We start from the raw sequence: 13,066 nt of genomic DNA, 5'->3' as shown, positions 1-13,066 counted from the left end.
TGGTATATCATGCTCCTAGAGCTATCGGTGAACACCCCAATCTCATTGCCCTTGCTTTCGGACCTGATCTCTCAAGACCACGGCCATCTCCAGCATCCCAGCCTCGAGTCTCTCCACCTCACAGCTTGGAAGCTTCGTGGTTAAACCCAGTAGAGCTAATGTGTCCCGAACCCATTAGGGAGGTTCTCCTTGGTAGTAGGAAGCCCTCCACCAGGACCACCTACCTGGAAAGTGGAACGATTCTTGATCTAGCGTTCACAGGTTAGTCACTGGAACCTCTCATCTTAGACTATCTGCTACAGTTAAAGCAACAGGACCTGTCGGTCTCATCAATACAGGTTGACTTAGCAGCCATTTTGGCTTTCCACCCAGCAGTGGCAGGCTGGTCAGTCTTTGCCAACCTGATGGTTGGTTGTTTTCTTAAAGGCCTTGAAAGATTGTACTCAAAAATGAGGCAGCTGATCCTGGATTGGGACCTTAATCTGGTTCTTTCAAGACTAATGGGGACCCACTTTGAGCCCCTAGCAACTTGCTCATTACTCTATCTGTCATGGAAGGTGGCATCCCTGGTTGCAATAATGTCAGCTAGAAAGGTGTCAGAGCTCCGGGCCCTATCCGCCGACCCTCCTTGCATCATTTTTGATAAGGACAAGGCACAGCTTAGACCTCACCTGGCGTTTCTCCCTTCTCATGCCAATCAGGACATTTTTCTCCCAGTTTTCTACCCTAAGCCACACGCCAACAGCCGGCACCAAAGACTCCACTCCTTGGAAGTTCGGCGAGGACTGGCCTTTTATATTGAATGTACGAAGCTGTTTCATAAGTCGAACTAGCTGCTCATCGCAGTAGCAGACAGAATGAAGGACCTCCTAGTGTCTTCTCAAAGAATCTCATTGTGGATCATGTCCTGTATCCTGGCATGTTATGATTTGGCAGAAATACTTGCCCCTGGACTGATGGCACATTCTATAAGGGTGCAGGCCTCTTCAGCAGCATCTCTGTCACAGGTCCAGATCCAGGAGATCTGCAGGGCGGTGACGTGGTTGTCAGTTCACATTTTTGCTTTGTATTATGCCATTACTCAACATGCTAGAGATGATGCAGCATTCGGCAGAGCAGTGCATCAGTCATCGATTCCAGGAACTCCAACCCCACCTTGTAGGTAAGGCTTGGGAGTCACCTACTTGGAATCGACATGAGCAAGCACTCGAAGAAAAAATGGTTACCTACCCCTCGTAACTGTTATTCTTCGAGATGTGTTGCTCATGTCCATTCCTACACCCACTTGCCTTCCTCTCTGTCGGAGTAGCCGGCAAGAAGGAACTGAAGAGGCGGCAGGTTGGCAGGCACTTATATACACCGCCATGAAGGCACAACTCCAGGGGGCTCCCCAGCCAACCCAATGGGTATCACTAGGGGAAAAACCTTCTGAGGACCATACATGTGGCACGCACACACCTTCTTTGAATGGACATGAGCAACACATCTGGAAGAACAACAGTTATGAGAAGGTAGGTAATTGGTTTTTTTAATTTGATATGTTTAATTCTCTGGAAAGATCATTTATAACTGCATTGTCTGTTTCTCCTTCATAAAAGAACTGCTTAATCTTTTAAACATTATTTTTTAATGTAGAGATCTTTTAAATCAAATTTAATTATTGTGAAAGATGCTGCGTTGATCATCCTGGGGATCGAAGACCTCTTTTTATCTTTTTAGATGCAGAAGAGGCACTGCATGAGCAGCAGTAATGGAAGCTCCCATACTGTGCCTCAAACAATGGGCATGTCTACACTGCAGCTAGGAGCAAGTCTCCCAGCCCAGGTAGACGGACTCATACTAGCAGGGCTCAAGCTAGTGAGCTAAAAAAAAGCAGCATGAAAGTTGTGGCTTGGGCAGCAGCTCAGGCTCTCAAGCCCACCTCTCAGGCTAGCATGAGTCTCCCCTGGCACTGCAACATTCACACTGCTGTTTTTAGCAGCCTAGCTAAAGCCCCACTAGCACAGCTCTGCTTGCCTAGGCTGGGAGGCTGACTCCCAGCTGCAGTATAGACAGATCCTCTGTGACTACACCCAGTTCTGGAAATAGGTATAAGAGGCTAAGTCATCATGGTCTAATCAATCATTAGCCTTTCTTCTGTGAATGTCAGGTTTTGTTGGTATGATATGGATACCTTGGATGTGAGATGCCATCAACTTATTCCACATAGCCCCCTAAATAGCTGTCAGATAATATTAATCGTTATTAACATAGTGAAACACCTTTACAAACATTAATGAACTCATCTAGTATCAGCTGTCAGTTACTACATAGCCTGGGCTGGATTTGAACTGGTAACTTCAAGGTAAAGGACTCTGTATCCTATTATTGTATGCAGTGTAGTTGTAGCCATGTTGGTCCCAGGATATTAGAGAGACAAGGTGGTTGAGGTAATATCTTTTATTGGACCAATGTCTGTTGGTGAGAGAGACAAACTTTCGAGCCACACAGAACTCTTCTTCAGACTGTGTGGCTTGAAAGCTTGTCTCTCTCACCACCAGATGTTGGTCCAGTAAAAGATATTACCTCACCCACCTTGTCTCTCTGTATCCTATTAGCATTCCCCATCATCACGTGGCCCTCCTGACAGACCTTAGTCAATTCTACACAGAGTTCTGTCAATCATTGACATCTGTGTAATGATTGTGAGATTGGAAAGATGCCTGTCTGTTCTGATGAAGTCTTGCTTATCAGTAATATATGAAATTGCTGCCAGGCATTGGTCAGTATCCAGTGGCCTGTGTTCTTCCTTGTTCAAGTGATCTCCTGCATGCACGTCAGACTATCTTTCTGAGGAAGGGGTGGAAGATTTTCAAGTTAAAAAGGGAAAAATTATATGTGACAACTGGCACAAAAGTTTTCCCTTATTTTAAGTGGGGCATCGTACTTGTGCTGGGCTCTTTGCACAAGGGTAAATTTCACCTTTAGGGTAAGTCTTCACTGCAGAGTTGACCCAGGCTTTTACTTGGGTGTTGCCCCTAACCTGACTCCCATTTCTACACCAAACTGTCTCAGCTGAGTTAAGTGGCTCTTTCAATCTGAGCTACCTTGCTTGTCTGGGGCTATAAGCATCTGCTTTCATTCAGCCTGGTAACTTACTCACTATGCAGTTAAGACGCAGGCTAAATCATTTGAATATTGATAGTCCTCCAATTCCTTCCCTTGATTCCCCTGTGTACCCAGGACAGACAAGTTCTCCTATAATTCACTGGGAAAGAATCACAGAACAATTCACCTTACAGCAGCACAAAGAACCATGGGCTTTGCCTTCAGAAGTCCCAGTGACACACATGGGTGAGTTCAGCACCAGTGTGAGGACACAGTAACTCAGGTATGGCTTGCTGTGTGGTGGCAGACACCAAGACTAGGCTAACCTGGGTGTTCGGCCCCAGGTGCTGATCACCCAGGTTAACTGCAGTGAAGACGCACCAAGCAAGGAACAACTCAGAGGAAGTACAGCCTAATCAGCTTGAAATGCTTCAAGATGCAGAACCTTTGAATTGCAGACAATCATATCATTTGTTTGATAATAGATTGAGATGATCAGCTAAGAAAAAGAAGCTAATTACACTGGCAAACTTTATGGAAACTTTAGCACAAACGTATCAAGGAGTAGGATTAAATATGAATGAGAGTAGATCTCTATGGAGTTCCGAAGAGTGATAGCTCTCGGAAAGGCTTGGGGTCAGCAGGTTGCATGTTATTCATTGATACAAGATATATGACATTGCCAGCATGATGCCAGCCAGAGACCACAAGTTATGAAGAGGTGAAACTTTATTAGCATAAGGGGAGAATTAAAGGTGTTCAAATCTGGTGTTTCACAAGTTTATTTTAACACAGCTATTTAGTGTCAGAATCTCAAATCTATGGGAGTTGGCAGGTTATGGCCCCTGGAGCTGATGTATGTCTGCATAGAGAAAGTCATGGCCAGGGGCCTCTGGACATGATGATGATAATACAGATATTTAAGAAATAATAATACTATGATGACTATAGAAAGGTTTTGGGCTGGCAAAATATGTTGATTGGGAGGTGATTTTTGTTTTTTGTGTGTGTGTTTTTTTTAACTGATTATAGTTACAGTCTAAATGCCGCGTGTGAATACAGTTGTACTAGTATAAAAATGCCTTATACCACTATAGCTCATTCCTCTCCCTAAACATTAATAAGCTATTCCAGTATAAAGCACCTTTTATATTAGTATAACCGTGTCCACACTGGAGGGGAATGGAATTGTATTGATTTAACTATACTGGTATAGTTAAGTGGTACATCCTGTGAGTAGGCAAGACCTTACAATTTTATATCCCAAATTCTCAATCAGTCGAGTTACATCAATGGACAATTTGGCCTTGAATGTGACTAAGTTAAATAATTTAGTTTTAGTTTTGTGACAGCAAGAGGGAAACTGACTGCTCCGTGCTATAGAGAAGTATATGATAATTCTACATGAAAGTGGCTAAGAATAAGACCACATCGAGGCTGGTATTGTGTTCCTCCTTAGCATTCTGATTGTAGATTATTTATTTAGCAGAGGAAGGTGAATGGATTTTTTCATCTTCTCATGCCTAATGCTGAAATAAAATTGTTCACTTGACTCACTAAAATATGTCCCTGGTTTCCTCCCTTCAGCAGCTGAATTTATGTTATATATTTAATGTTATATTTTCACTGATACAATAGCACTTTTTAAAACATTCATAGAGTTTGACACTTAAGATTTCCTTTCTCCTTTTGGAAAGTATTCTTAGTTGCAACTTGGTTTTTAATTGAGATGCCAGCTTTGTAATGATAATAAAAGGAGGAAAACACTGCCCTCTAGAAGCTACTCTGGTGAACACAAGCAAGAGAGAGAGCAGTTTAGTGAGTGAATATTACTTGTTCCTGCTGCTGTGGAAGTAAAATGCAGGCATTTGCAGCTTTTCCCTAAAAGAACATCACTTTTTCAGTTCTTAACTGTAGAAAACCAGTTTGACTAAATACTCCTGATAAAAAAACAAACAACAAAACTCCAAAAGTTTTCAAGGATCCTAATCTAAAAATATATATATATATTTTAAAAGCGTTTATTTGAAAAAATGAATTTTGGTTTAAATTGTTTAGCTTGTAAAATTCTGTTGATGGGTTTGTCCTTCAGCTATGGTGATCAATGTAAGGATAAGATGAAGAACAGTTTTGTTGATTTTCTTTAATATTTTCATTATTAGCAAACAATTTCACATTTTCTGAGTGCCACAGGGCTGTGATCATCCAGACATAACAATCTGAACATGAGGTTTGTCCAAATTGATCCTTAATGGAATTCCACTGTACAAGAAGCAACAATGTGAATTTTTTGCTAAAGGTTTCCTTGTTAAAGGTATTTTATAGCAAAGTCCTAAGCTGCACTCATGTGAAAGCAAACTCTACTACATCTAATATAAACTCTATTCTCCTATAAGACAAACTAACTCTGGGCAAAACTCTTATGGGGCCAAATCCTGAAGTCCTTATGTGATGCCCACCATCGTGGCCAATAGCTGGGTTTGACTCTGAGACCTCCAGAGCTAAAACCATATGTTTTTACAGCTTGATATCAAGAGTCAGACTCTGTAGTTGGTGGCTGTAACAGAATCTCATCCTTTCTGATTTGGAAAAAGAGGAGAGCACGTAACACGGTGACTAGGGGTTTATAGACTTCCACAGGGGTAGTTTGTGTAGTGAGTGGCAGTACAGAGGCTTGCCACAGTGGGGGTATTGGACAGCATCATGCCTCAGGGATGGAAAATGCCTCCCGGAGTCACACAGGCTGTACAGCTGGTACTACACTCATTGGAGTGATGCATCTTATTCCTCACTGCGCACTGGCTAGAGTGTGGGGGTGGGGGCAGAGCCAGAGTCCTGTCTTTTCTTCTCCCCATCCTGCCCTCCCCCACGTTGGGGCACCATGAATTGGTAGGGAAATTGGGAAGGAGCCCCTCCGCTTTGCATATGTGCTGTAATTTTATCTGGCCCTCCTGTGGCACAAGCTGATGGGGAAAGCTTTGTGTAAGGATCAGTTTGAATCTGGCCCCATTTTGTAGTCAGTATTTAGTGAGGCAAACTCCCTTTGACTTCCATGAAACCTGAGCAAGGACCCCAGGATTTGACTTTGTGTATTTCCCCCGGATTAAACCATTTTGCTTGAATTCCCTTTTTACTCAGGACTTCATTCCATATGCTTTAAGTTGCTAAGTAAATAGCACAGCAAAGCAAATAACACACAGGGGTATTATAAATAGCTACAGATGATTGAGAACTGGCCTTGGGGGGGTCTTTTCTTTTCCGGCAGTTCTTTATTTCTTCATGCCCTGAGCATACATGGTGTTCACTAGCTAATAAGGTAGTTGCTGGTTAGCTCAATCACTTCTGGGTAGCTAGACAGCTTTGACAACTCTTGGATGAAATTCTGGGCCCGATGAAGTCAGTAGCAAAACCCACATTGCCTTCAGTGGGAGGCAAGATTTCATCCTTTGTATCAGACTCTAATGGAAATGAGATCCAATTTGAAAAATAGTGATGCTATTCTGTACTGAATTTCAGGAGATGTAACCAGGTTATGAATCTTGTAGTCACCCACCCTCACAGGGCAAAATGATATTTAGCTGGGTACAAAGCCCAGGTCAGCACAGCAAAATGCCTTCTTCGCAGAGTTCACTCTAGGTAATTGTCATTCTAGGAGAGAGTGTCACTCTTTATAGAGAGTTTTGTTCTTTATACTTGGCCTCCCATTCACCTTCTCAAAATGCATCTTTACTGGAAAATGGGGCTTAGATCAGGCCTATGAAAGCTGATAGCATGTTAAAGCTCAGGCACAGAGCACAATAAGTGACAATTCTCTTTCTGGAGTTGTCCTGTTTTATTAATGGGGTCACATGATTGCATACTTCATAAGCCTCAAACTATAATGACCTGGCTTATGAAGACTTCATAGATCTGTATCTAATCTTGGTCTTGTGTGTAACTCAAAGCCTTTGTTACTTCTGACTTGAGAGAAAGCAAAAGGCCAAATTAAAAAAACTTCTTCTTTGCAGTAAAATGAGTGTGCTAATTATTTAAGTTATTAGATTATCTTTAATACATCTACAGAGGGAAAAATTGATTTTACACCACAAAAACCAACCTTTGTGTGGAATAATAGCATCACATGAGAAAAGATTCCAACAGGGTATAAGTGATACATCAGTTTTATACAACAACAAACCAGTAAAAATGGCACAAATAGACTATACGGTATCTTTTTATATCTTCCCTCCTACTCAGTACTTCCTGTAATGTATATCTGAGTTCAAGCTTTCATGCCCGTTTTGAAAGATAACATAGTGTTTACATGAATGAGGGCTCAATCCTCCATGGGGCTGAGCACCACTTGTAGGGAACTGAGTGTCCATCCCCCCTAACTCTAATGAGAGATGAGGGCATTCAGCACCTCACGGGAGGTACTCAGCATCTCACAGAATCAAGCCGCTAGGGAGAGAGAAACTGGTCAACAATAGGCACTTTATTGCTGAGCTTAGATAATTCTGCTGCTTGGTGTGTTTATATTTTATTTTGCCATTTAATTAAATGTCTCATATCCAAACGAGGTTGGCTTTTGAGTAACACATGGTTTGCCACGTGTACCTGAAAAGATGTTTATTAGCAGTGATAGATTTGAACTGCCACAAGGCATTTCTTTGTAGTGATTTTATTGTGAGATGCGTTTCTGATTGTCAGATATTTGGGGATGGATTTTCTCTTGCTGTGGCAGTATCAAAGAGCCATTAGAGCCTCAGAGCATCCAGGGGGAGAATTCTCGCTGGCATAGGTTTTGCACAAGGCAGCTTATGTTGCCTTATAAAGGCCCCCCTCCCAAGCCCTGTTATAGTGGGTAGGGGCAAGTAGGTGCGTTGCGATAGGAATGGGGTGTGACTGTGGTATTCTGGGTGGCAGCTGTGAACAGGCTGCCATAACTTAAGTAGCTTTCTGGTTCAAAGGTGGTTTTTTAAGGCACTTTAGCCCCCTCTCTCCAGGATGCAAGTTGTGTCCATCTCTTAGAGGCTCAGTATGAAATTGTTCCATTAGAGGGTGCGGTTGGAGTAAAATGCAATACAGATTGCAAACTGATTGTATATATGCCACTGCAGTCAGATGGAATTGGGGAGCACATTCTACTGATTTGACCAGGGTTGATGGGTCCTTGTTCTAGCTCTGCTGCTGACTGATTGTGTGACCTTGGGCAAGTCATTACATATAACCTGATTTTCAGAGGTGCTGAGCACCCGCAACGTCCACTGAAGCAAATGGGAGCCGACTGATGCTCAGCATCTTTGCCAATCAGGCTCCAAAGCCAAAGATTTCAGAAGTGTTCACTAACTTTGGTTGGCTCCATTTGTGGGTGTCCAATTGAGTCAACAAAAAGTTAATAAATGTTGGCCTTAGTCTCTCTGTGCCTGTTTTATCATCTGAAAATGGGTAAAATAATATTTTCCAAATCCAGAAGAGAGCTCTTAGGCTTCATTTATTGTCAGTCACAAAGTGCTTTCAGATCTCTGGATGAAAGGTGCTATATTACTACGAAAGTTCCCCATACACTTGGAAAGTTTAAATTGAGTTTTGCACTTCGTTATGGAGGAAGAATACAGCACATCCTTCCCAAAATTACATAATTTACTCACTGAATACAGAATGAATTTTCTAGGAATTTGTAAGAAATTTAACATGTTATTTTTGTTCTAAGTTATTTTAATAGTGCAGATCCATCAAACTTCCGATATTAGTTAAAATGCATTGGAATCTTGTGTATTGGCTACATTCGAAGATTTTTTTCCTTTTTCTTTTTAGGATTGATGGTCATTCTTCCCCCTTATTATTCACAACTGAAAGTGTTTTCCTCCTCAGGGGCTGAGGAATAATATTCTATTACAGAGAATTGCACAAAGACCCACCCTCTTTCAGAATGGCTAGCGTTTCCTATCGTTGTCAATAAGAGTGAAGCTAAAAGTGCCCACGGTTAAGATTCCCTTCTTTCAAAAGTGGCCACTGTCACGCTGCTTATGCTTAATTATTCTCACCCCTTTAGAGTTCAAGCAGCAAACAGAACCAAGTTTCTCCTTCTCAGGGATTTTTATTCCCTTCTCCCCAGAGCCCAAGCTGATGGGATGAGTTCGTGGGCAGGGAGTTCAATTAACAAAGTCTTTGTTCTTTTGATGTCTCACAGTGGCTCATTTGGTTTCAAAGGCCTTCTCGTTGGGCAGGGCCTAACATCTTTTGTAGGAAGCCAACATGTGCATTAGAGAAGGTTTCTTTCCTGTTTGATGAGTTATATAGTTACAGAGAAAAAAGAATGAGGCGCCTTAGAGACTAATGAATTTATGCTTTATAACATGGGGTACAGATAAGTTAGACTAATACATACTGCATCCTACAAGCTATTCACAATATCTAAACACCAAACTCATTCTTACATCTCTAATATCTATCTTGACAATACTACCATACAGGCAAGGCAGACTGGTTTTCAGCTATGCATTTGTCAGTGTTCAGTGAGGCCTGGAGCCTTGGCATGAGCTGGCACCTGGTCTGCCAGCATCACAGTCACCATCTCCTGTTTTCAATAGCCATTTCATTAAGGGGAAAATTAAATCAATATTTGAAGTACTTAGGGAGACAAACTTTGCAGCAGAAGTAACAGGTTATAATTGTGTATATGAGAATATATTATTTATGGATGCACTTTACAAAACAGTAATTTAAATCTATAATTATATTGTTGTCATACTGCAATTATAGTATAATTATGCTGTGATTATGCTTTTTGATGCATGTAATTACAATTAGTTCATGTAGCTGAAAATTTGATGGCATGTCTGAAAATAATTGCAATGTAAAAGTTATGTAGCTAATGCATGTGGATCCCCCTACCCACCCAAACAGTATAAATTTGAATGCACTGGGGCAATAATGTGTAATTCTGTTAGAGTTAACACCCAGAGGTCACTGGAAGGAGTTAAAAATTATCATGAACCCACATCACCAGGAACACCTTCATAAAAGATTAGTGTTTGATCATGTCAGAAGAGCAGCTGAAAGGGCAGATACATATTAGAAATGGAAAGTGAAATTGTTTTTTGTCAGTCTGTTGATGTGAATGCTCTGAGATGGCTAGGCTTGCTGTTAGTGAATTGCCAATAGTTAACTGAATGCAAGAGCTCTGCTGCTATCTTAGCATCACAGCAGGAAAGACAGAGAGGACTGTAGTGGGACAGAGGCCTTCTCTTTTGAGGATGTGAACCCTGCAGGCTTGAATTGTTTGAGACATTGGGCCTGAGGGTAGTATTTTAAACTTTCTGTTTGATTTCCATGTTGTAATGCATCCTATACTGTGCGTTAAAAAAAATCAAAGGGAATAAATGGATGCAAGAACTGGAAGCATGATAGAGATGTTCAAAGGAATAAAACTTGGAAGGAAGAAAGAAGCAAGGAAAGACAACTGTTCATTCCAAATGCCTGATTCAGCCCTGGCAGAAGGAACTCCCACTGAAGTCAGTGTTTGTTACTTGTAGGCTGAATAGACGTGCTCAGCAGGGCTCACTATTCCACTTAACCATGTTCCCTCTATTCTGCTTTTCACGCCTAGCAAGTGCTGCAGCACTATGGGAGTCTCACTCCCCCAGCCACACTCTTTAGTGTCTGATTCTCCACCACTCTGCACCTTACACAGTCATTTACAGTTGTACAAAGCGAATGTAAAACACTACTACTCTGATTGCATAGCAGTGTACGCTCACTCTGAGCAGTTGTAACAATGGCTACACAAGGCATAAAGCAGTACAGAATCAGGCCATTTTCTCTTACCCTTTTCCGCACTGAAAATACTAGGAATTTCAAAGAGGTCAGAAGCTCGATTCGGATGAGGAGCAAAAGACTCTCACTTTTTCATTGTAAGACAATGAAATCAGTCTGCTGTGAAGCTTTCCTGTTCTCCTCCTTTCACTGATGCTCTCAGCTAGGGGATGAGAGAGAGAGAAACTGAGACACAAAAAGAGAGATGCTTAAGAGAAGAATGAAACACTTTGCTCGAAGGCTCAGACAAGGGTCTAGGTACCAGCAGCTGTCTCCTCCCCTGTGAGTTAGCCCCACCCTTTCTCCTGCTCTGGGCTATTTTTGGCTGGCAGCGTGAGCTGCAGCTCTGACAGATGAGGATACTACACCACAACACAGCACAGCAGCACTTGTTGCTCCAAAGAACTGTTGTAACAGTGGCTCTCTCTCTGCCAGCTTTATTTAGTTTTTAATGCAGAAACTTGTTTTCTTCACCTGGGGGACGTTCCAGCCATAGAAAAGAGATGTTTTAAAAGCTTTGTGGGAGCTGTTCCTGGGAGGAAACCTAGCTGCTGTTAACTGAAACCTTCTCTTGCCTTGTAGTAGAAAGAGAACAGCCACTGGCTTTGGGGGGGGGTGTATGTGAAAAATGACAGACACTGTTCCTGCTAATGGGGAAGGAAAAGACCCTGACATTGAACTCTTCGTGAAGGTAAGTCACAGCCGGAGCTGTACACCTGTATCGTACCAGCTGGGCTTTTATTTAATACACCAAACTTTCTGGGGCACAGAGCAGAAATGACACTTTGACAGCCCTCTGTTTTCCTGCATGCGGTTTCAGAGGGCTGCTCTTTCTCTCCCCTAACATTAGGAGCAGCATTGTGTGGTGACAATCTGCATTCCTTTTATTTCATTGTTTGCTTTCTCCTTGTAGAGGCTGCAGTTTGTAAGCCTGCTGCCTACATCATGCCAATCCCTCACCTTTTGGGTGCCAGGTTTGCACTAAGAACGTGCTTTCCTTGCCCATTTGTGTGGCAGGTAGGGGGAGAAGAATGAAGACCTCAGGAGTGGCCTGATGCTGCACCAAACAAGGGTCTGACAAGTCTGGAGTCCTCAAAGACGTCTCCTAAAACAAGGGGGGGGGTGAGGATTGGGGTCAGTTAAACTGATACTCCCAATTTTTGTCTACAACTTTGCTGGCCAGCTGCCCTTTGGCAACACAAAAGTGAAAAACAAATGGTTAGATTCTGCTCTCATTTACATAGATGTCATTCCAGAGTAGTCCCGTTAATTTAATCACTCTGGATTTATATCAGTGTATCTGGCCCAATGGCGCATAAGGAAATGCATGTACGTACAGTATAATAGGGTTTAAAAATATTTAATGTAATTGGGAAGGGTATGGATCCTGATCCTGCACCACTGAGATCAATGGGCGTTTTGCCATCTATCTGAATGGACACTGGTTCAAGCCCATAGTGCATACAACTTCATTAATAGCAAACTTCATGCAAAATGTATTCCAGTGCAGAACTCAGATTTGTTGACATTCAAGGCATGCTGCAAAGTCTGTCTGTTCACCTAGGGGAAAGACACTGTGCCCATGTAAAGCCCAAGTATTTGGGCTCCAGGAAGCTGAACCAGTTCCCTTTTAAAGTCAAAGATTGCCATTGATTTTAATAGGAGTTGGATCTGGCCTTGTGTGGAGCAATGGGGGAAATGAAATCCACCCCCACCAGCCCAGGGCCAGGGTACAGAACTGCGGTGCACTCTATGACTGCCATTCCAACCTATAAGCTGGAATAGCAGCCACATCCACAATGCACGATCTGCAACCCCTTCTCTTGTCTGCCTTTGCCCTGCCTCAAGTGTGGCCTCTCATGCAGAGAGTTCTTCCAAGGCAGGTAGAGCGCGCCTGGTCATTCATCCAGCAAAGCCCCCAATTCAGGGCTTAGGAGGTGCCGGAGGGCCTTGCAGTGGCCTTTGCTCCCTGGTATATTTCATCCCCAGGCTTTTTCGGGGGCGGGGGGGCGGGGTAGATTGGTGGAGATGGTTGCAGGTTGGGAAATGTGTTAGTGCTTTTGTTGGCATTGTGTCACCCTCCATGTATTCTGGAATGTGTCATTGATTGTTCACTGTGCCTAGAATGTTGTGCTGCAGCTGGGAGTGGATTTGAGGTGTATCTTCTGGCTGGGATCAGTTG

General features: G+C 42.6%; 1 protein-coding gene across 3 annotated transcripts in view; it reads left to right on the top strand.

Annotated features, from left to right (window-relative positions):
* The window catches only part of CLIC5 (chloride intracellular channel 5), a 110,939-nt gene that overhangs the window by 21,665 nt on the left and 76,208 nt on the right, over positions 1–13,066 (top strand). The window contains exon 1 of one of the 3 annotated variants that reach the window (XM_045011760.1): positions 3,227–3,333. The exons of 1 other annotated variant lie outside the window; for it this stretch is intronic. Coding sequence is in view for 1 of the 2 variants with exons in the window: in XM_045011759.1 (XP_044867694.1) it covers positions 11,513–11,575 (63 nt within the window). In the remaining variant the exon portion in view is untranslated. Of the gene's footprint in view, positions 1–3,226; positions 3,334–11,247; positions 11,576–13,066 lie in introns of those variants that run through there. One more of the 3 variants, XM_045011759.1, reaches the window with a different exon arrangement.

Source organism: Mauremys mutica, chromosome 3, assembly GCF_020497125.1.
Source record: "Mauremys mutica isolate MM-2020 ecotype Southern chromosome 3, ASM2049712v1, whole genome shotgun sequence".
Classification (NCBI taxonomy): Eukaryota; Metazoa; Chordata; order Testudines; family Geoemydidae; genus Mauremys; species Mauremys mutica.
Note: the sequence above shows the minus strand (reverse complement) of the source record. Positions and strands in the feature narration are given on the sequence as shown.